This window comes from Pimephales promelas, chromosome 19 (genome assembly GCF_988280905.1).
Source record: "Pimephales promelas chromosome 19, fPimPro1.hap1.1, whole genome shotgun sequence".
Lineage (NCBI taxonomy): Eukaryota > Metazoa > Chordata > Actinopteri > Cypriniformes > Leuciscidae > Pimephales > Pimephales promelas.
The window spans coordinates 29,551,156-29,575,179 of NC_142787.1; the positions used below are offsets into that span (position 1 = coordinate 29,551,156).

At 36.8% G+C, this 24,024-nt stretch overlaps 1 protein-coding gene across 1 annotated transcript; it reads right to left on the reverse strand.

The window, feature by feature from the left end:
• Positions 1 to 394: 394 nt before the first annotated feature.
• On the reverse strand, positions 395 to 20,757 carry unc119a2 (unc-119 lipid binding chaperone a2). The gene is made up of 5 exons (XM_039677949.2): positions 20,322 to 20,757; positions 4,156 to 4,269; positions 3,420 to 3,519; positions 2,296 to 2,468; positions 395 to 1,295 (listed from the first exon to the last, which is right to left on the reverse strand). The coding sequence occupies exons 1-5, from the start codon at positions 20,617 to 20,619 to the stop codon at positions 1,183 to 1,185; spliced, it is 798 nt and encodes a 265-aa protein (XP_039533883.2). The 5' UTR covers positions 20,620 to 20,757; the 3' UTR covers positions 395 to 1,182.
• Positions 20,758 to 24,024: the final 3,267 nt, after the last annotated feature.

Here is a 24,024-nt window from a genome sequence, read left to right on the forward strand (position 1 = left end):
TCTGACTAGAAACATTTTCAAGTTATTCCTCCATTTTAGACACTTACAATTCCTTGAAAGCCTCCCCCTTATTCATAAACTAAACAGTTTCTTTAAATCATCCTCCTAAATGCACTTTCTGCACTATGAATAAGACATAAACCTAACCTCTGCTTCGTGCACTAACAGCTGAGAGGGCTCTGGCTCACTGGAATGTGTGATGGAGAGATGAGAAGAGACTCATGATCTCTCTGAACTACTCCTCTTAAGACAGATATTTCATTCCTTTTGTTTTTTTACAGAGACAAAAAGAAACCACACGAACCACAGACGTTTGAAATGTCAAGGCTTGCAGCGTGTGCCGTGTTCCCTTTTCGGCAGACGTTTTTTTTTTTTTTTTTTTTTTGCACAAACGTCGTTTTATCTACACAACCTCTGTTCGCAGCATGAATTATGTGCTTTTACGCAGACCTTTGGATGCAAAAAGTTCCTAGTATCTGCATATTCATGACGGTTGCGCACCATAAACTCCTTTTGGATTGATTTGACTTAATTTTTTGCTTGATTTTTGTTTTTACCCACGCAAATAACCAACATCTCAAAATTAAGTTTGTTCACGTATCAAAATATATCTAATTAAACACAAATCTATCAATTAAATCGAGGTCTCACCATAAAATCATTATATTCTATTTAGGATGAAAAGTTCACAGGTATGAAATTCTGATGTAGCTTATTCTGACAGGGAAAGTAATACTCAACATCAACAATATATAGTCTTATTTGTGTTAAACTGTGAGGACGGCCCCCACTCACTCACACAGAATCAAAACCCACACTCATACACGCACACATGCTCACAATGAATAGTAAAACCTAAGTACCATTCACATTACAGTGCCTTGCCCATAAAAAATATGGGACTAGAGTGAATATACTCATGTTTGGGGTAAATTACAAAATATAATATCTATATTTGCTGATGTGAACAATGGCAGTGTGAAATCACAACAGGATATGTATGCATTGAACAAGACCTTATGATACGACACTTTAGATCTCAAAAACAGGCATGGCGCACTGCAGGTAGTCGTCTATGACACTGATTCGAGGAGGGCGTGACAGTCTGCTGGACAAAGACATGTGATTGGTTCTTAGGTCTGTCAGTCAAACTCTCTGCCGCAGTCCCGTCCCACCGCCGTCTTACGGGCCTCCGCTGTACGAGTAATCTGCTTTGTTGTGCATGACCAGCTTGTTGTCCACAAAGTAGAAGCTGTCGGACTGCGTCTCGTAGGGATGGAGGATCATCTCACGTACTGAAATAAAAGAAAACACGTCAGAGAGCTCGAATCACTATTGAGATATGCAGATAATGTGATAATTATGAAGCTTTTTTTTTTTTTTTTTTTTTAAAGCTCATAGATGCCGTTAGGTCAATGACATGATGTTCATTACTTGTCTGTGTCTATTAATGTATTAAAAATATACATTTAAAAAGCAATTTATGCATTCAATGACTCAAAGTAAAAAAATGGTTTTGATAATGAACCTCATTAAAAGGATGAAATCCTTGAAATAAAAATTAAGTATGCAACGCATCATTTTCTATTAAATTACATTAAAAAATAAGTTAAAATAAATTACATACACATATGCAGTATATATATGAAGAGTTCAGATGCAAAAGCCTCTAAGTGCCATTTGAAATTTTCTTCTAGAATGATCATTTTTATCAAGCTTGTATATTTAAGTGCAGTGATTTCACTTAAATGGCAATGATAATTATTACCTATTAATTGTTATTTAAGTGAAATTACTGAACTTAAATATACAAGTTTGATAAAAATCATCATTAAAGAAGAAAATTTCAAATGGCATTTAGAGGCTTTTGCATCTGAACTCTTCATATATATATATATATAGATTAAAATGTATAAACATTCATAAGTTATACACGTTTTATATATATATATATATATATATATATATATATATATATATAGTAGTCAACATTTTAAGTGGATCAAAAAAGTTCATTATAGTTTCCTAAGATATATATATATATATATATATATATAAAATATGAAATATCATATATTTGCACGGACATTTTTTTTAACTATACAGGAATAAATTACGTTTAAAATATATCAAATCAGAAAAAAAATCATTTTAAATTGTAATAATATTTCTTGACTGTTTTTTATGTTATTTTTGATCTAATAAATGCGGCCTCTATGAACATAAGAGACTTTTTATTAAAAAACAAAAACCTATGCGACCCCAGCCTCCGTTGGCCATGTGGACGGCACTTACTGAGATCCTCTGAGAGCGGCGGGAACTCGTAGATGTGCTCACAGGTGTTCTTACTGCTGGGGATGCAGAAGCCGAACTCAAAGTCGAAGCTCTTCAGCAGCTGCTCACGGAAATAGTGCCTCTCGATCATCCGGAAGTTGTTGATGGGGGTGTCCCCTACTGTGAACTCAACACTAAAAACACACACACAAGGTAGACACGATGTTCAGCTCAGAGATCAGGCTCTTTAGATAGAAATTTAGATAGTTGTTTACTTATTAACTGTTTCCTTTCCTCAATGTATTACGTGAACTGGATACATTATTTATAATGAGAAGCTTATTGCATCTACCTCTACATTCTGCCATTTAGCATGATTATGGGATTTATTCAATAGGTTTAATTTAGAGAAATGATTTATGCTCTTTTTGTTGTGATTATTATGTCTGACCTTAATACGTCTTTATATGCCTGTAGTAGTGGAATATGAGACAGCTCAACTAATGAACGTCCTTTAACGTGCTACGGAGTTTATTTTCTAAATGTGTATAGGACAATATGATACGACAGGACTCCAATAATGATCTAATTATGCGAATATTTAATGATATTCCACATGTTTTTGTTTTTTTTAATTTGAACAAATATAGTTTTGATTGGTTGAACTTGACCTGATGGTTTCTAGGGAACTGGTGCATTAAAGGGCAACATACATTACCATTCAAAAGTTTGGGGTTGTTAACCTTTTTTTGAAAAGTATCTTCTCACTGAGGCTGCTTATAACTTATATTACTGTGATTCCTGTAGAAATCATTCTAATAAGCTGATTTGATGCTCAAGAAACGTTTCTTATAATTATAAATGTTGAAAACGGTTGTATTGCTTAATATGTTTGTAAAACAGTGATGCATTTTTCGCGATTCTTTGATGAGACAGTTCAAAATAGAATTATAAAATGTCTAACACTGAGGAATGTTTCCAGCACCTTCTTGAATCCATGCCGAGGAGAATTAAAGGCAGCCCAAGGTGTACCTGATAAAGTGGCTGGTGTGTGAATGTGTATGTATTTATTTAACTATCTTACTAACCTCAAACTTTTGAATGGTAGTGTATGTACACTGACTCACTTTAAAAACTGTACTTACGTGGCTCCTACTTGACGTAGCCGTAAGAAAGCCGGCGTAAACTGATAACGTACAAACCGCCCAGCGTTTGGATCAACATCTCTTTTATCCCCTCCTTTATCTGGAAAAAAAAGATGATTAATGTCACAATGAGAATTAAATAACATACAATTGATGTACAGGTGTGTGTCTGTTCATAATTGTGTTGATTGTGTAACCAAGAGTTAAAAGGATTCTTTCTCTCTCCCTCCCTCACACACACACACACACACACACAAACACACACACACACACACACTGCACATTACACAATTAATCACATCCTATGTCAGTCTTCTGTTCATTTTCAGCAAACTTCATGTGACTTGCAGTACCACCTAGTGGTCAAAAATCATTAATACCCCTTTATAACTCTGGCAATGGTTCTACCAAATGAAATAAAAGCTTAGGTAAAAAAAAAAAAAAAAACAGAACCTTTGACCTGCTCTGCCTAATATTGTGCTTTTGCTCATTTCTCTATTCAGTCTGCTTTGATGTGCCTGGCCCCATAATTGCAGCTTGTAGCTATATTATTTTTAAGTAATTATTTTTATATACAATGTCAAAAGCCAAAATGACTTTCTAAATTACTACATGTAACATCACACTAATAAACATCTTTTTAGGGACAAATTATATCTGATATATTAGCATATCACATCTCACTGCTGCAGCAGATTATTAACTGATCTGATCACATGACTGTGATCACACTCACCTGTGGCCGGTGGTTTGGTGATCTCAAACAGTATGGTTGCTGTCTCCATATCCCTGATCTTGAAGCGTGTGAAGTCAATATTGTACAAATTGTCTTCTGGACTACACAGATAATCTGTGGAGGAAAAAAGAAAAAAAAGTTTTGATAAGCATTTAACATCCAGGGATGCAAACTCAGAGGCAATATTATAATTGCCTTATACTTATTAATATACACTGAATTCTAAATTCTAAAAAGAAAAAGTATACTTTACATTAAATATTCGGATGACGCACTTAACCAAAAACAAAAAAGTGTGTAAAAAAATATAAAATTCATACACACATGGTTAAATACATAGAGCCCTATTTTTAGTATTTTCTATTTTTAGTTTTAAGTGTGAAGCGCAAGTAACTTTGTGGGCGGGTCTTGGGCGCTGTTGCTATTCGCAGGGGGTTGGTCTGAAATAGCTTCATTATTCATAAGTGTGGTTTGGGCATAACGTGAAATAAACCAATCAGAGCATCATCCAACATACCCTTTAAAGGGATACTCCACTTTTTTGGAAATAGGCTCATTTTACCACTCCCCCAGAGTTAAACAGTTGAGTTTTACCGTTTTCAAATCCATTCAGACGCTTTTCTGATATTTAGAAGATATTCAGACAGTTTCTGGTCTCATTGACTTCCATAGTAGGAAAAAAATATAGGCTTCTATAGAAGTCAATGAGATCAGAAACTGTCTGGTTACTAATATTCTTCTAAATATCAAAAAAATCGGCTGAATACATTCGAAAACGGTAAAACTCAACTGTTTAACTCTGGGGGAGCAGTAAAATGAGCCAAAAAAGGTGGAGTATCCCTTTAAGAGCTGGTGCACATGTTGCATGGCGGATTGTTATTATAATGGTTAATTTACCAGGTGATTTCACCGTCTGCAGATTTTTTTCCCCCTGGTTCTTGACGGACAAACTAATTTGTCAGATGTCCTCACGGCACTATTGGGCAAACAGGTCTAATCCGTCATTACCACAATTAGCCTGAAATATTTGGGTAAATGTGTAAGCTAGATTTAGGCCAACATTTTTTTCATCTTCATGGATGAAACTCATGTGTTCATATTTTTCCTTGTTATAATGTATGTTTTGCAAAAATAAATGCTGCATCTGTTGATGAGAGAATCAAAGTGTATGCACGTTGTGCACCCGCTACATTATGGCCAAGCATGCGCGCTTAAAATAGCATTATGAACAACACGCAACGCGCCACTGACTTTAGACCAGGTTTTTTTGGTCAGTGGAGGAATTGTTTTCTGGAAGTGTAAAATAGCACTAGGGAATGTTTGCGCCGAAACACGCCTCCTTTTTGTGCCGACCCACCCAGGGAGCGCATTTCCCAGTTTACCGACATGCGTCTGTGGATGGAAAAGCCCGCTTTGCGTGGGTGCAAGATAGGGCCCATAGTGTATAAGTGCATAGTGAATCATTTGGGACGCAACTAATGATCTTTCAACATGGCGCTGACATTTGATAGCAAATGTTAGCAGCAGTGTCCTAGACGTGACTGCACATTACTCCTAAATATGAAAACACTGCAGTATGCTACAGATATCCATGCAGTCACTCACTTTACATAGCATGTCATATCTACAGCCAAAAATGACCTGGGCTGGCGTTTGACTTAACAAAGGGGTAGTGAAAACGGTCAAGATCTGTCTGTTTCAGACCTTCATTGTAACCACTAAACCTGCAAGAATGCAATGTAAACACACATGAACTCAGTCCGCACTATTTTTGCTTCAGTAAACCCCACAACCTTAAGAAGTGACAGTGCCAATTAGTGTTTGCTGCTGTAGGTAGTGCATTGTGGGTATGGTTTGCGAGACGTACCCATGAATTGTACGCATCGGAATTCTGACTCATTCTTAGGCAGTTCATTAGAGACGCCAGGACGGCTGTTCCCGTGGGATGTTATTTGACAAATAAATTAGACCCTGCTTAGACAAACAGAGGCTACATTAAAAACAAGCCGTTTCAAGTCAATAACTCGGTCATCACACAGAGCAATGGTAATCAATTAGTATTTTAGGCCAAGTGCTGTCAATCACAATTTCCAATTCAGAGCACTCAAACAAACTTCAGGGTATTTATACTGTAGCAGTTTCATCTTGTTTTTAAAAAAAGTGGTAAATCGGTAAATGAACACCAACTGAATCATGCTGGGCTGCGTTTCCCAAATGCATCACAAACCCAAGTTAATCGTAGAACAATTGCCACCAATGCTCTCTACGATCAACTTAGGCTTGCTGTGCTTTTGGGAAACGCAGCCCTGGACAGATATAAACATGAGAAAGGGAAAAGCCTTGCAGGGACAAACAATAATGCATCACATGCAATTCATAGGGCTTACACAAGAGCAGCATTTCAATTGCAGATGAGCCATCTATTAAAATGCACCGTTGTTCGCACTTAATATTCAGATTTTTTGTGCGTGATTTATGTAGAACTGTGTGTTATTGGTTACAGAGACACTATAAGAAAACCATTTGTAGGCTGACATCCAAAACGACTGTCGAAAGCATTCTAACATATTTTTGCAACCTGGATGCAATACATTTACATAATGAGAGTTTACTTAATTTGTGGATCACTTTAATTGCCCATAACCAGATGGAAGTTTAGAGACAGACTAAAGATATGATGGGAATTAATTAGGGTGTTATTATTGTTACATCCATCTATTTCCGTCAAATTTTCCTTTAATTAATTCAAATTTGGTCATTTCTTGTTGTATGCAATTGCAATACAACAAGACATGCAATGTGTAAAGGCATTTTCTAATATATAACATGAAAATACAAACAAGCGTATTCATTAATTATGTCAATTAGATGCAATTAAAATGGGAATAAGTTGTTAAAAAGGCTGGTAACACTTAACTTGAACGCGTGTGCATAAGACTAACATGACACCTTCATAATCATGACATGACATCATATGTTATGAATATGAAGGAAGTTTTATGCATGTTTGTGACAACTGTCATTAAGTGTCATTCGCTCCGTTATGACGTTTTAATGCAAATATGACAATCTTTGTTATGACACCTTGACATAAACCGATACATCATAACCTGTCAGTGTCTTTGTCATGACAACTTGACATTACTAAGACAACACAACCTGTCATAAACATGACATAGCAGATTAATGATCACCACCTAGCTTTATTGGTTAACATTTCATTAAACTGTCAGGGGGTGTTTTAGACATTGGCCGTCATGAAGCCATTATAACTTTTTAATGACAAATTCAATTAGTACCACTGCAGTTGAGCTCACGAAAAATATTCATGACACAGTTATAATGCCTCATGACAGCCAACGACATGACAGTTTAACTTCATTTAATGTCAAGTTGTCATGACAAAGGCACTGACAGGTAATGATGTATTGGTTTATAACCAAGACATCTTAAACAAATGTCATATTTGCATTCAAAATGTCATTATTGAGCGAAAGACACTTAATGACGGTCGATGATCTCATATATGCACACCCCTTCAAGTAAAGTGTTACCAAAAGGCTTAATTGCCAATGTTCTGAATGTTGTATATGAATTGAGTACTGTTGAAGAATAAAGCTTGCCAGGAAATCTATAGACTTGTATGACATTAACCACAAAGCTCACACATTATGTTGAACCACACTGTCTTCATAAGGTTCTGATATTTACAAATGACTTAACATACCACAAACCCCTATCAACATTCATTCTAATATACCATTTAGAAAGGAGTCTGCTTTTCTAAAGACAAACCCACATACAATTGTCCACAGTCACTCACAATAACATGTTATCACCAAGATCCAGCCTATGAATGGATTCTAAATAAGCCCACCTGAAAGAAGGCGCTTTCCCCTGGTCACATGCCACAGTTTAGCCCCTCCTCTCCGGACACTGTACATGTGCTCCCCTAAAAGCCCAGGGCCCAGATTAGGCCCTAAGCAGCTTAAGGCGTCTCAGCATGGCAGGGGCGGATTGGGACACGATCAGGAGATTTAAATGGCAGGCAGGTTTTGTGCACCTCCCTCTCTCTCTCGGCTGCACAACGCTGTGATGTAACTACAACTGACCAAACACAGTCCTCAATCATTCATTTTCCCCATCTGGTTTTGTAATGGCATTAAATCACACAGCACAGACCCATAATGCAAACATAGAGCTCTCTAGAATATATGTTGGCCAATCAGAGTTTTTTAAAAGTGTTTTCACACATGAAAGTTCACGTTTTGATACATTTTATACTTCCAGAGAGTTTTGGTTTGGTTTCACACTGCAATTATGCGAGCTTTACGTGACATACATACAGTATGTCCTGAGCTGCATCTTGACAGTGATTGGTTAACCTTCAAATGATCTTTGTTTCCTGTTTACACTTCTGGGCTTCGGGGTCTATACGACCCCAACAGTCGATTGAGTCATTGTACAAAAAATATACATTTTTAATCATACAAATAATATATCATTTTTTTTGTTTACTTCTCATCTATTCATTAATGCTGTGTTTTTGGAGATATAAAGTATCCATATACCACACAATTCCTCAACTACACCATTAGCTTGCATATGAAATACTATTTTTTTATGGTACATTGCATTTATGCTCTAGTACTAAGCCTTCATTTGTGTAAAAATTTTCAGATTTATGCCGGATTTGTTTGTTTTTTTCATGAAGAAAATATATTTTGTTTTTTTTCTCACATTTCCCATTCATCAGCATGTAAATTTGGAAAAATATTATAAAGGTTGAAAAAGTTACATAGTCCTGCTTTAATAAAATTCCCAGGTACTTAATTTCATGGCTCAGAATGTGTATTTTCTCTTTGTAATTTCACCGCCGTAACAAGTCGAAAGCACCACTTTTCTTTCACGGACGTGCCAAATCTGCCGACATTACAACCGCTAAGGCATAATGACTCCATAGCCAGCCTCTTATGCCTCAGTCGGTTAAAAAACAAAAATAGCCAATCACCGTCGAGTGTTTCACCTTCAGAACTTGAGAAAAGTTACATAGCAGGGCAGGCTAGCCTCCCCATCAACCAATCATCGAAAAGACGTAAATTAGGTGAGATTAGCTTGAACTGCTACCGCTACGCTGATAATACACCACCTAGTAAATTAATTATGAACAATAGCGATATTGAATATTTGATTGCCAACAAATTCACCAAGCTATCATTCAAACAGTGTTCACAAATTAAAAATGAAGGAAGAGTCCATGCCTAAACTGGATATATGAGCTACAGCAATCAGCTTGTAGGGGATGGATGTTTGCTTTAAATGAGTGAAAGTATATTTGTATTATCTTGCTGTATGTGTAATGTTGTCTAAAAGTGACCAAAAAGCACTTTAAAGCAGTTAAGCAAATAATAATAAACATCATCGTCGTACAATTCAGTGTGTTGCCTCTATTTTAAAACCCACGAGCTGCCACAATTCATCAAAAAGCAGAGAAATGCTTAACTTTATGCAAATGAAAGGCACCAACAGCTAATCCTTGATGTCTGTCATAAGACTTTCAAAACCTGCTTTGAGGAGTGCAAGTACATTCATTCAGAGACTTTTATAATAACGGACTCATCTTAATCCCATTTAATCATCTCTGCAGTGAATGACAGCGATAGTAATGAGGATTAACGCGGAGATGTAATTCCTCAGCATCCGCTCCATAACGAACACCTTAAGAGCAACACAAATTATTTCACATCGACTTTTTTCACGGACTACAAATGACAAAATCTCCTCTCCATCGCTCCATCTGGCTACTCATCTATGCCAGATTTTTGTCCGAGAGAGATAGAGAGACTGATGGAGTCTGTGTGAGTGTGGCTAGAAGTGTGTGAAGCAGTTCATTAATAAGAGGTGACCTGTAATCCGCTCTCGGGCACATCGCCCAGATCAGTGAGGTAATGCACAGAGTAGCAGTAGCAGGTGTGTGTCTATGAGTCGGGAATGAGCCGGTGTCACACTAACATGTCTCACGGTGGGCGGCAGAGACGGAGCGTGCCGGAAGGGTTTTACTCAACAGCTCCTGTAAGATGCATGAATACAGACAGCATTTAGTCAGAGCCATGTGGTGAGTCAGAGTCATGCAAGCAATGATAGTTTGAATCACCGTGCAACACTGAATCCTACAGGGTTCAATATAGAGTCTACAATGTTTTTAATGTACAATCTGACTTGACAATCTGACAATGAGCACACCTAGCGAGTAAACGCAGACTACTAGATGATGTAGTCTAGGTTAGACTAATGCGCTTGAGCATTTAGAGTGAACGCTTTCTGAGTTAGTCTATTAAAATACATGTAATGCTCCCAGTGTTCAAGATAAGGGGGCAAGACGCCTCTGTAAAAATGTGATATTGACTTTATATAACAGTTAAATAGACAAGTTATTAAGTGACTTCAATTTTTAGACATTTCTCCAATGAAAATAGTTCCAAACAAAGCCACAGGACTTTCACGGGTGTTTTATTACTGAATAAACGTATCGTTTGAATGAATGATTCAATGACTCACTCATCATTCCTGAATGAATCAGCCGTTTGAATCGGCTGAAACTCAATGATACCATTACTGGTGGTTTTAACTTCACATTTAGCGTAATTTCAAATCGCAATATTCAACGTTTTATGTGTAAATACATCTAGTAGTAGTTCACTTTAAAAAAAAAACTTTTGCTGATAATTTACTCACCCCCATGTCATCCAAGATGTACGTCATTCTTTCTTCAGTTGAAAAGAAATTAAGGTTTTTGATGAAAACATTCCAGGATTTTCTCTATATAATGGACTTCAATGGGAACCAAACGGTTCAAGGTCCAAAAGACAGTTTCAGTGCAAACTGTTCAAAGGGCTTTAAACGATTCCAGATGATAAATAAGGGTCTTATCAAGCAAAACGATCGCTCGTTTAAAAAAATAATAACTACAAAGTTTAAGTTTTATAAGCACAAATGCTCGCCTTGCTCTGTTCTGTGATGCACATTTGTGACTCTCCTGTTCGAACTCATTCATCAAAATGAACAAATCTTTTTTCAAGTCATTTGGTTCATTTAACAAACGAAATGAACGAAAAACATTCGTTTAAAGCCCTTTAAACAGTTTACACTGAAACTGTCTTTTGGACCTTGAACCATTTGGTTCCCATTGAAGTCCATTATATGGAGAAAAATGCTGGAATGTTTTAATCAAAAACCTTAATTTCTTTTCGACTGAAGAAAGAAAGACGTGGACATCTTGGATGACATGGGGGTGAGTAAATTATCAGCAAAAGTTTTTTTTAAAAGTGAACTACTCCTTTAACCTGTAAATATACGAACATAATAAACATACTCAGCAAAATTACGTCAATTTATCGCTAATGATAAAATCCCAGAAAAATTGTGATATCATTTATTTGTAAATAGTGTCCAACAAACAACTGTATGAATGGTATTAATACTCATATGTGAGGGACAATATTAAGATTTTATACAAAATCTTAAATTAAGATTTAAACTGGTATACATATTAGCACAAGTACAGAGATACAGAGATGTGTATTAAACGTGACTGATTCACATTGAGAACATCAGTACTTTTCTGACCTTTAGGCGCAAGCCACTCGCAACATAACCACCCGTTTAAAACACGCCGTGGATATGTTCGTAGCCATACTAGCCCAACCACAAAATAACCACCAGATGTTTGCTACATTAAAACAGTCATAAACTGAAAAACGGCTCGCTAACCGTACAGTATCATGAGCAAAATAAACAACCACAAGGTCTGACAAAGCATTGAACAGCCATTCAGTAACCACCAAATGTTTTTTCTAACAAATGACCTTTTAAAGGATGTTCAGACTCAGGTGAACGAATATTAGAACACTGCAAGTACAAAACAACCCTTAACAAGCTAGTAGTTAGTTAACTTCCAATCCACTAACTGACATTTCAAAGAATATAGATCTAGATTATTAATTCTCAGCTGGTAGATCATGACCCTAAAACAGGTCACAGGTCTGTTCGGACAGGCTCAGCTGAAAACCACTGATCTAGATGACATGAATGTGACCAGAATATTTGTGATTTTGAAAGCATAAGATAACTGTTTTGCACAGTCTTGCAACACGTGTTTTCTGCACAAGCACAGGATGTAAAAACCTCAAAATGTACTTGATGTTCTTCTGACAAATACACACACATTGTAGGACGAGAGAATCTGATAGAGGTCACAATTACACATGTCCGGAAGGTTTAGGGTCAGCTTTGTAAACGCCCAGCCAGGAAATTCGCTACATGACCAGCACAGACATGAGCGCCGCGCCTTTGGCCGTTTTAACGTGACCCTGGATCATTCTGCATTAGCATCAAGCGCTGGGGTGAGAGGATTGGCTGCTGTGAGCACAACATGGAAACAAGACCAACAACATACTGGCATGACAGAAGAGTTTAAAGTGCTCAAAAGGACTAAAAAAAAAAACACGACTCAAGTAAAAAAAAAGGCAACAGGAAGTGACCGGTAGTGGACGGTCAAAGATGGTCTCTTTCTTTGTGTGCACATCCTCACGCATCAGCAGACTCTAGCAGTATACAAATATGTAAATATATGTAAATGAGTCACATGGCAAGATTGGTTTCTACAGTTTTTTTGTTTTTTTTTCACTCCACTCTGAATCATCTCTGTTTGTTTTAGGAATGCACCAATTTGGACATTTTTGGCCAATTTTGCCAAAAAGAAAATTATGAAAATTACAAATTATAGGCAAAAATACATCAATATCTATATATACGCATATCTGCGCTGTTATTATCCAGAAAAACCTCACAGCTCGAGATAAAACGCAGACTTTTGTACTCTTTCACTGCATATGTACAATTTAAAAGTAAATATCAGTATGGAATTTCATCTAAAAGACAGAGTAAGGTTTACATTTTTCCCATAAATTTAAGTACAAAAGTTATTACTTAAAGTTAGGGAAGGCAATGTTTTTCATTAAAGTCCCTGTAAAGTCAAAATTAAATGTGTGTTCTGAGATTGTCACACCACAGAAAAATGAGTTATTTGCCACCCAGCCAAATTTGAATGATACAAAAGCCGGTAAGTACATAAAATAAGCTATCAAAATCTTGAAAAAATGAGCAGTTATCACTGTTCTCAAACGCTGGGGGCGTGTCCACTGGCTGCACTGAAACCACGCCCACTCACGGGAAAGCTGCCGACGGTGATATTATGTGAAACTGCTTTCGGGACGGGGGGGATGAAGGCTGAGGCGGGAGATAGTCAGTTCGGCCCCGTTCACCAGTAACAGCGGATTATCAGTGAATCCCAGTTGTCTCCAACGAAAGTTTATAAAACTATCCAGTGTAAAATGATCACTACAGAGGCGGGTGTTGGCGCTGATCCTCAGCTCTCAATCAAGGTTGGTCCTAAAGTTCTTGCCTGATCACAAAAAGTGATATCCCTCTTTTCTCTTTTGTAAGTCATTCAAACGTCCCATTTGCTTACTCTCTCCTTCCCCATCATGAGTGTATACTACTACTAATTGGCTACAGGTGTGTTGTTGTGCTCTGGATTCACTTTTCAGTCCCTCCAGAAAAACGCGATTATGCGATCGCTGAATTCAATGCAAAATCAGCCAAAGTCCGCATATTTATGCGGGGGCCGCATTTTTTCAAATACGCCTCACTTTCGCCGCATAAATTGCCGATTTCCGTGCAAAATATGTGGGGTTTGCATAATTTCATAATCCTCGCATTTTCGTTGCAAAAAAAAAAAGTCACATGTATCTTAGCAGAAAGTTGAAAAATGTTGCGTTTGCTTCACACAAGAGCAGCCATTTCCCCCTGTTTCCATGGGAACGTTATGAAGTGACGCAATTACGCGACGCCAGACAGACTCACGGAGGCGATTGACATCTCACAAATCGAACTCGTATAACTGTCTGTCGAACGTTCTACTGTCACATTGTTACTTAATAAACAACATAAGATAAAAGTAGTAGCATCAAACAGAAATTACCCGCACACATGGGGTGTTCGACAGTTCAACAGGGAGCGCGCAGCTCTTAAAGGGGCCACACCTTTTTTACACTCTTATAGTCTGAAATAAAACAAGATGAGAAATTAAATATTCCCAGCACTTTCTATGATGTAGTATGCTTGTTTATCAAAGGAAGTAATAAGAAATGACTCTTATATTAACAGGATGTTGGGGGAATCACTTTTTTTCTCTTTTTCATCAAACCGCAATTTTTGCAAGTTCCCTCAATTTTTGTAAATTCCAGCAATTTCATCGCATAAAATTGCATAAATATCCCACATATTCCATCGCATTTTTAAAGAAAACTGGCCGCATAATCAATCAATTTTTGCCCGCAACAATCACAAAAAAAAACTCCGTGTTTTTCTAGAAGGACTGAATACTATTATGGTAAATGTTAAATATAAATCGCAAGTTTTTTCACAAATTTTTGGAAATTACCACCACAAAATCAGTCATTTTGATCGCAAAAATCACAAAAAAAACCCCGTAAAATCCTGGAGGGACTGACTTTTAACAGTGTTTTCATAAATTGACTACTGCACCTTTAACCAAAATGTCAAATAATTGTATGTACCACAAATGGCCAAATTCAACATGTCTATTTGTGTCAACTGATAAGCCGGCCAAGCTAACAGGCCATCATCCATGTCCTAAAGACTAAAGAGTAAATCATATCAAAACATTGAAGGTTGTCTGATAAAACATGCAATATAATACCATATATACACTATTCAAAACCAAATAATGCTCAGATGTCAAAAGGAACACATTTATCATCTCTGATCGGGCATTATGAACAGCTTTGCTCTGCGAAGGAGGATTGAATCTTTCACTACACCGGGCCATGCTAAAGACACTGGGTTACAAAGAAGTGGTGTACATTTTTAGCGCATTAAGCTTGGGAGATTAGCCATCTGGAATTTAGAGGTGCAAATATAGACACAGGAGATGACAGTAAGAGCAGACAGTGGAGAGAACCAAAGGGACAAGGGATGCAGTCCACTCGCACCTGTTTTTTTAAAGTCAAAACTAACAAAACAAATGGGAGAGGGTTGGTAATAAATCCTAAATGTGTGTGACTACTAATGTCATGGCATTTATGGCTCAAAACAAGCTAGTTGCAGAACTGGGGACAGTGTTTTTAACATTTAAAATCATTTAAAACTTTTCATCCATTATTGGTGTAAATCAAAAAGGAAAAAAAGGGTGATAAGAAAGGGACATGGTTTCAGCAGACAAAATGATTAGAGAAATCCAGCATACGTCACCAGAGATGTTTCCCTTTAAACATATACACGGTTGAACAATTCACAATCAAATCAATAACATGCATTTTTAAACTATTCTCATTTCATGCCATCAAACAATAGAAAAACCTCACTACTACTAGTTCAGTCTTACAGTTAGGTAAACAAAAAATCGTGTTGTAAAGTAACATGTGTGTAAAAGAGGGTAATAACCATTCTCGAGTATCTAAATGTAGCAGTGTTTTTATTTTTTGCATGAGAAGTCAAAGCTATAAAGTGTCTGAATGAATGGAAATAGAATCTAGATAGATTAACACTAAAGCTGGGTCACATTTAGAATTAAGAACAGAATTGGCATCGAACTGAAAACACACATAATCGGTCAAATCCAACCTAAAAAAGGTACAAAAGCTGTCACTGGGGCTGTACCTTTTCAAAAGGTAAACTTTTGTCCATTTCATGAGCTAATTTTAGGTGCTAATATGTACATTTCAGGTGCTAATATGTACATTTTAGGTGCTAATATGTACATTTCAGGTGCTAATATGTACTACTAAGGCACCAATATGCAGCCTTTGGGTACAAAAGTGTACCTTTTGAAAAGGTACAGCCCCAGTGACAGCTTTTGTACCTTTTTTCTGAGAGTGAGAGTTAAGCAAGACGTAAACAGTGCAGAAACTGTTGAAAGAGTATGCTTAGACATCCAGTTAAGTCAAACAAGCTGGCTTGCAAAAAAAAAAAATAAGTTGTGTGCACTGAATTCAGTCTTAAAAAATAACAATGTAGTTGATGAATTTAGGAAGAGTAATGAGCTTTTTCCTGATTTGCTGGTCTGCTATAGTACAGCGTTCGTATAAACTAGGCTACTTTCTGATAATTGTGTGCATGGAGTTGGAACAGGAACAGGATATTACATTTAAATTGGAAATGAATGCTTGATTTTGTCCATGTACTACAACACCAAGACCCTTAAAGTAGAATGCACTCATTTGGATTTATTTTTCATCAGATGTGCATAGTAATTCATGTATTTTATTTTGAGTTTCAATAACCAAGAACAATTTCTTACAGATGACTAACGACTAAAACTGAGTGAAATAGCTAGAGAATATAAGTCTGTTTAAAACAAAGAGCAAGGGAGAGAAGTGAAAAGAATCAAGATATTGAGTCCAGTGAACTGTGTGGGTCCTAATGCAGGTTAGTGATTTTCAAGAATCTGAAGAGCTCTGGGATTGATTTTATGAAATAATAATACTAATTAATTATTATGGCCAACAATTGTTACATTAAAATCGTAGTTCAAATAAGCTAAGAAAAATACATTATAATGTACAATAAGAAATATGGCCTGTTGCTGATAATAAACGGCAGGGTAGATTGAGTGTTATGCTGATTGAAAGTCTCTTCACATCCTGATAGCAATCACTAAGTTAAGTGGTCTTAATGTATTTATATGTATACATATCATATGTGGAAGGCCTAGGACCATACAAATGTTTGTCCAATCTTTGAATTCGGTCTGCTTTCGGTTACACACGTCCTTCTAGCGCTTGTTTACATAGAAAAACAATGGAAAAGAAGAGCATTGGAATGGAAAAGCTTGTTCTATGAACAGCAACGGCCCGACTTAGCCAGACTTCAGTCACCGAGCATCAACCGAAACAACAGCAGCCACTGATAAAAATATCTTCATTTGTGTTCTGAAGATGAACAAAAGTCTTACGGGGTTGAACAACATGAGGGTGAGTAATTACTGACAGAATTTTCATTTATGGGTGAACTAACCCTTTAATGGCCTAAAAGTAAGTAACAAGAAGCAAGTTATTGGCCTGATACCGACATATTGTAAATTTGAGACAGTCATGCTCAGGAATGACATTTACTATTTTTTAAAACAATGAGCTCATCGAACATCCTGTGACCTTCAAATACTTCCCTTTCCTGGTGCTGACTGTGGAAATAGTCTTTTTCATAATGTCAAATCCTCTGCAGTGACAGGAAACACTCTTAGAAGAAATGGTTCTATTTAGAACCACAAATGGTTCCATCCCCCGCTTCATATATGGAACTCCAAAATGGTTCCATTTTTTTTGGTAAAAGGTTCTATTGGCCAAGTATGGAACCCCAGGGTTCTATATAGAACCCAGAGGAACCCTTTTTTTAAGAGTGTATAGAACCTTTTAGGGGTTCCAAATACGTAGCGGTAATAGAACATTTTAAGGTTCTATATAGAACCTTTTCTTCTAAGAGTGAATGTTGCTCAATATAAGGCAATTCTGGAGATGACATAATTCCAACCGAAGACAAAAGCATCATCAAATACAAATGGATCATAGAAGGCCAGGTGTTAAAGCAAATACACATATAACAGGTAGTGGAATAATCTAATAATTATGGTGTGGTGATGACGCAGTGGATAAGACACATGCCTTTGGTGTGAGAGACCCGGGTTCGAATCCACTGTGTGACACCAATGTGTCCCTGAGCAAGACACTTAACCCTAGTTGCTCCAGAGGCGTGCGACCTCTGACATATATAGCAATTGTAAGTCTCTTTGGATAAAAGTGTCAGCTAAATGTAAATGTATCTAAAGTTTGAACCTGATGAATTTAGACAGGCTAGGAACTAAACTTTAGGACAATGTTTCGAGATCTAGCCTATATTATAAATATTATAACTCCAATATACATCGAAAGAAATATATTTTAATCATTTTGAATATTACTCTTATATTAGATCTGTGCCTCTGAAAACATTTCTACATAAATAACTGCTTTCTCCAGGACACTTGCTCTTAATGAGGTGATAAGGGTCTCCTGTACTACCTTCATGGTTTCCATGGTAAGAATCTCAACATATGCCTCGACAATTATCAAGCAAGCAATGCATTAAATCAAGGTGCTAATATTGGTCAGTCTGAGAATAAGGTGCCAACACATGTTTTTCTACCCTCTGTCAATTGCTCTCGGAAGATCTATACACCATTAATATAAATTAGAGTAATTTTTCATATCTAAAAAAATGTCTTTGAGCATGAGTGAACAATAACAATGTGCATGTTGACTGATCAAAAGGAGGACAAGATTTTTGTGCACTAAAACTCTAGTAATCAAAGCTGAGGTTTGAATTGCTTGATGAGTCAGAGCGATCTATCGAAAGAAAAATATGACTTGTGTTCTGTGAGAAAAAGCACAGGTTTGTTGCTTTGAGTGGGCAGCATTTTTCAGATGTTCAGAGAGGCCCAACAGGCTCATGAAGTCAAATTCTGCAAACAGGTGAAATGATGTAACTGCTCTGAGCAAATAAACATGTTTGAGTGACTAGAAACAAACATGTACTGGATTTATAGGGCACGTTACAAACCCAGACCCTGCTTATTTACATCTCTCACTTTACCACTGCATGGTTATCAGGGTTATGATGGTATGATCACATTTTTGGGCATGAGTTTATTCATTTTTGTTATTGTTGTCTAATAATAAATAAATATAGAAATAATTATTAATAGCTGTTTTGGGATTGCATAATTATTGTAAATGAATTACCTGATTTTACATTAGAATTTTTTTTTAAATGAATTTATTTTTATTGTAACTAATAGTGCCGTCAAATTGATTAATTGCATCTAACATGAAAGTTTGTAAATAGACACACACACACACACACACATATATATATATATATATATATATATAGCCTATATATCATTTTGCATGGCAAAAATATTGACAGGGCAAGTAAAAATCAGATTTTTGCTTAAAATCCTTGATTTTTTTTATTATTGAAAAAAGTAGCCTAAATATTTAGCATCTGGTCATTATCAGTTAAGTGATATCATCTTCAATCGATTTCGAACTTTACTGGAATACAAATTATTATTAAACCAATTAAAATAGCTTTCCTAAATAAATTATAAAAGGCTACTTGGAACCATCCAGAGGTGTTGGTTGATAAGCATGTTCATAGCGGAGTCAGGTCCTTCATACATGGGGAATAAATGATGCTTTGAGGAAAAATATGGCTACCAATAAAAGTACGTAGAAGTAGCCTACAATTCGTTTACCAAAGATTGTGCATAAATGAACAGGAAAAAGAAAGGTTGAGACAAAATGAGGTGATGCCGGAAACAGCCTGAACAGATTGAGGTGTGCAAATTTCAGAAGTCCTTGAATTGTCAAACTGGTTAGAATTGAGCATGAATACAATTAATTGATTGATTAGAATGCAAATTTTAGGAGCCATTTCTAAGAGGTTAGGATTACATGTAGCCTTTCATAAAGAGTTCATGGGATGTGGATGTTGTATAAGCCATTGCACGGGCCTTTAAAAAGAGTAATGGAGGGCTTATTGGCCACCTGTTACCTAATCGTGCTTAGGACTGCAAGAGGGGGTTAATTATAGTTGATCCTTGGGAAATGGCATTTTCCATGCCATTTATTTATTTCAATTTCCAAAGTCACCCATTCGCTGATAAGTTCAATTTCAGCAGCAGTATTATCATCAGTAACCCTTATAAAGGCCTTTATATTGAGCTACACTGATGCACTGCAACGCAATATTTAGACCCCAATATGTTGCTGGTTTGTATTAAACCAAACGCTTGCCTCAATCTCTTTCTCAAGCAAGTTATTTAACCATTCTGTCTTATTAAAGACACCCAGTGATCCACAATTGCTACAATATGGCGATTACAGCATAGTGAAGTGTTCATAAACAAGAGGATCTGCGTGTGATTACTCAAGTCTACTGAAACAATGCGTTGACACAAAGCGCAACCTATTCAAAAGCTTCCCGACAATGTACGATGTCTGGCGAAATATTCCGAGTGTGTTCCGATCCACTCGATCACTTACTTTCAGTGATCTTCTGCAACCCCAGCACATCCTCCGGGGTGATCGTTTTGTTCCCGAGCAATTCCTCTTCTCTGGTTACGGGGACTCCGACGTCTGTCGTGTTGCAGCCCTTCTTGACTTTCATCGCCTCGGTTAAATCAGGGTTGGAGTTCGCTTGTCTGCCGCGGATGCTGTGGCGGTTGTTGCCGTTGCCGGTGTCTCCGCTGCTGCTGCTGCAACTACCGGGATTAACGCCGCCAGACTTCTTAGAGCTCGATGGGTCCTGGCTGTTGCCTGTGCTGGTACAAGAATAGCTCATTATCCGTTCCTCCTCCTCCACCCCCTACTCCCCCGGTCTAGAAAAGACACAAAACAGTCACCCTCCCACACCCGAAGGGCTGAGCAGGTCGCCCGCTTAGAGGTATTTAAATCCTCCCGTTCTCCGCTCTCACCCCGAATCTCTCTCGCGCACAGCCTGAGCCGTACCACTGCACGCGGGAGGGGGTCGACCGCCGTTCAGTGGCGCACCAGCAACAGATAATAGTAATTTGACTTGTTAAATGACTGTTTTGAGTGCATCAAATTGTATCCCTGGGGATATTATGTTGGATAAAATCAGTCCTAGAGTCTGTGCTGATTCTAGCATACCGAGTGCGACGGATAGCGGTTTTGTATCTCCCTATTGGTTGTGTGGTAAGGCCCAAATTGATTCGTGAATTGTGTCAGATAAACAAATCAAATCGAATCAAATGAATAAAACCCCAGAAAATGTGAGCGGTTGTAAAGCCAATATTTTTCATCATCTTAGTTTTAAAGAAAAATTAAACTTTAACGCGATTATTAAATTAGCTTTTTTGTTCATTTTTAATCTAAATTTACCTGACCCCCATAACAAGGACCTAAAAATCCAAAATGACGTTGGAATTGTGCTACGCTCTCATAAGATTTGCGTCTGAAAATACGCTCAAGTGCGCCACACGCTGTTTTCTGAAGCAAGTTACAGACAGCGACGTCGCTGTGACTGGCCAACGCGATCTGAAAGTGCGTAGCACGAATGTTAATTCTCGTGCCATCTACGCCAAAAATAGTTTTTGCGGTCAAATGATTATAATGACAAAGGATTAGGGGTGTGGAGTGCGTGCGTACTGCGTATCATATGCACGCGAAAACATAGCTATGTGCACGCAAAAACAATTTTGGCGTATAAATGGTAGGCCTGTCTGGCAGGATCCTCATTTTCACGTCACGATGACGGTTTTATGATTGTTTTGTAAACCTAATTTACTGATAGCCACCGAGTAAGTGTTTATCTTAGAATCGAAAAGTTTTCTTTTTTGTAAAAAATATTTTTTTTGTGGAGAAGTCTGAAGTCTTTGATCATCAATTGAGTAAATGCTCAACTGCAAAAACATGTTCTGAAACAGACACAAAAAAGTAAAGTAAATTAAATTATATTATGTTAAAGGCTCTCTGTGGAACCATAGATAATGAACTTTATTTTTAAAAGTGAACTTTGTAGAAGTTAATGATCACAGTCCACAAGAGGACGCCACAAGACAGTACAACAAAACTGGCCTATGACTCACAAACTAGCCTACTTGATGATCAAAATTTTATTTAGGCTATACCAGTGAACGAGACACGAACTCAAACACCATAAAGAAAAATAAATTAAGCAATTTAGCAAATAAACTACAAGTGCTTGTAATTTCATGGTTTTGGTTGTCTTGAAAAGGTTTCACCAATTTATATGTGCTCCATATTAAATGTGAGCCTGCCAACTTTGAATAGCATACCTCCCTTTTTAAGAAACATATTGTGATTATTGGTATAGCCTGTTATATTACAGCTATCATTGTTGTGCTACAAAACTAAGACAGAAACAAAACGCTATAACTTAAAAAACAGAAAGAAAAACAAAAGGCATTAATATATATCATCAGTAGCATGTTTGTTACAATAATGTTGATACGGAGGCGAGTTAATTAATAATATAACCGAGAGAGTAGAAGTGAACACACTCATTTCATTTCCCAGGCCTGCTGAGCTGGCTCGTCTCTTTGTCATCGTGGTGTGGCTGCCCTCATCAGCAGAAATACACACACACAGACACACACATGAAGACATTTTCACACACAATCCGAACTATATCTGAAACACACACGCACACACACACACCTCCACTCTGGACATTTTGTGGGCTAAACAATGTGCTGACTATGGTCTGTGTGCTGCCATTGTCATGAGTTGAGGTTGTGAGTTTAGCAAACACACTTTCAGTTTCTCTACTTCAAAATTAGTTTAATTTAATTCATGTGTGAATAGTAGCCTACTAGACATTTCTAAATGAAAATGGTTTCTAAGTAAATTCTACATAATTTTTCAGTCATTTTTACAATGAATGCTGAAGCTGTTTAATTCATTTCAAATCTCATAGACTGAAATGTTTAAATCTACTTATTCATCTATCAATGTAAACACAGTCCACTGGTTTATAGTTGAAGAGTTCAGATGCAAAAGCCTCTAAATGCCATTTGAAATTTTCTTCTAGAATGATCATTTTTATCAAGCTTGTATATTTAAATTCAGTGATTTCACTTAAAAATGGCAATGATAATTACCTATTAATTGTTATTTAAGTGAAATTACTGAACTTAAATATACAAGTTTGATAAAAATCATCATTAAAGAAGAAAATTTCAAATGGCATTTAGAGGCTTTTGCATCTGAACTCTTCAGTTTTCTCCTCTCTCTCCTTTTCATACAAGTTGCAAAGCAACAATAGTTTTTCGACATTTGAATATAAAAACTGCAATGGTCCCATAAAGAAACTTTAACATCCATTGTACAAAAGTTTTTTTTTTTTTTAAAGTGGAAAAAGATCGAAGTGGAAATGGTCCGCAATCAAAAAATGTCTCAGAGACCATTTTATGGTTAATTCCCAAAATTTCCCCAAATCTGCTCTTTGGATTATTAAAATGTTCCTCATAATGTTCTAAAATATTTCTTCAATGGCATTGTTGGGGAATGAAAAAAAAAAAAAACGTAATGGTGTTTTGTCTAGATTTAAAGTCAAGCAGTATCCACTTCATCGCTTTGGAAAACACTGATTCATATTAGCATTTTAAATGTCATGTTTTGCCATTTATAGGACAGAAACTCATCCGTGTTACTCATTGCATTTCTCAGACATCGTCTCCCTAATTTGCCTCATAATACATTCTCCAAGTCCCAAAAAAACATATGGGCCTTTTGTAAACTATGGCTTAAGGTTTGCGCTCAGATAAACTGGAGACTAAACACTGTAAATATATAAATAATCATTATTGTGTTCAGGCATCACCAAATTCAAACCTTTTATGTTGCACAAATTTGAATATAATATTTTCCTTATAGAGTCCGTGCAAATACACTGTAAAAAGCAAACAGTTGGAACAACTTAAATAAAATACTTCATTAAAACGCACAGTTTTCCTCATTCCAAAAATGTAACTTTGAGAAATCATTTGCAAAAGTTTCTAATGTAATTATGACCTAGTGTCCTGCAAATTTATATATAATATAACCATATCACATAATCTTATAGTTAATTCACTTGACCTAAAATGAGGCAATTGACTCCTCAAGCAGTGTAAAAGTGAAGTGATCACCAGGTAGAGTGACATGAGAGTTGCATGGCCCCTCATTGGTGGAGATCCCTTCATTGTGAAGAGTGTGCGGAGGA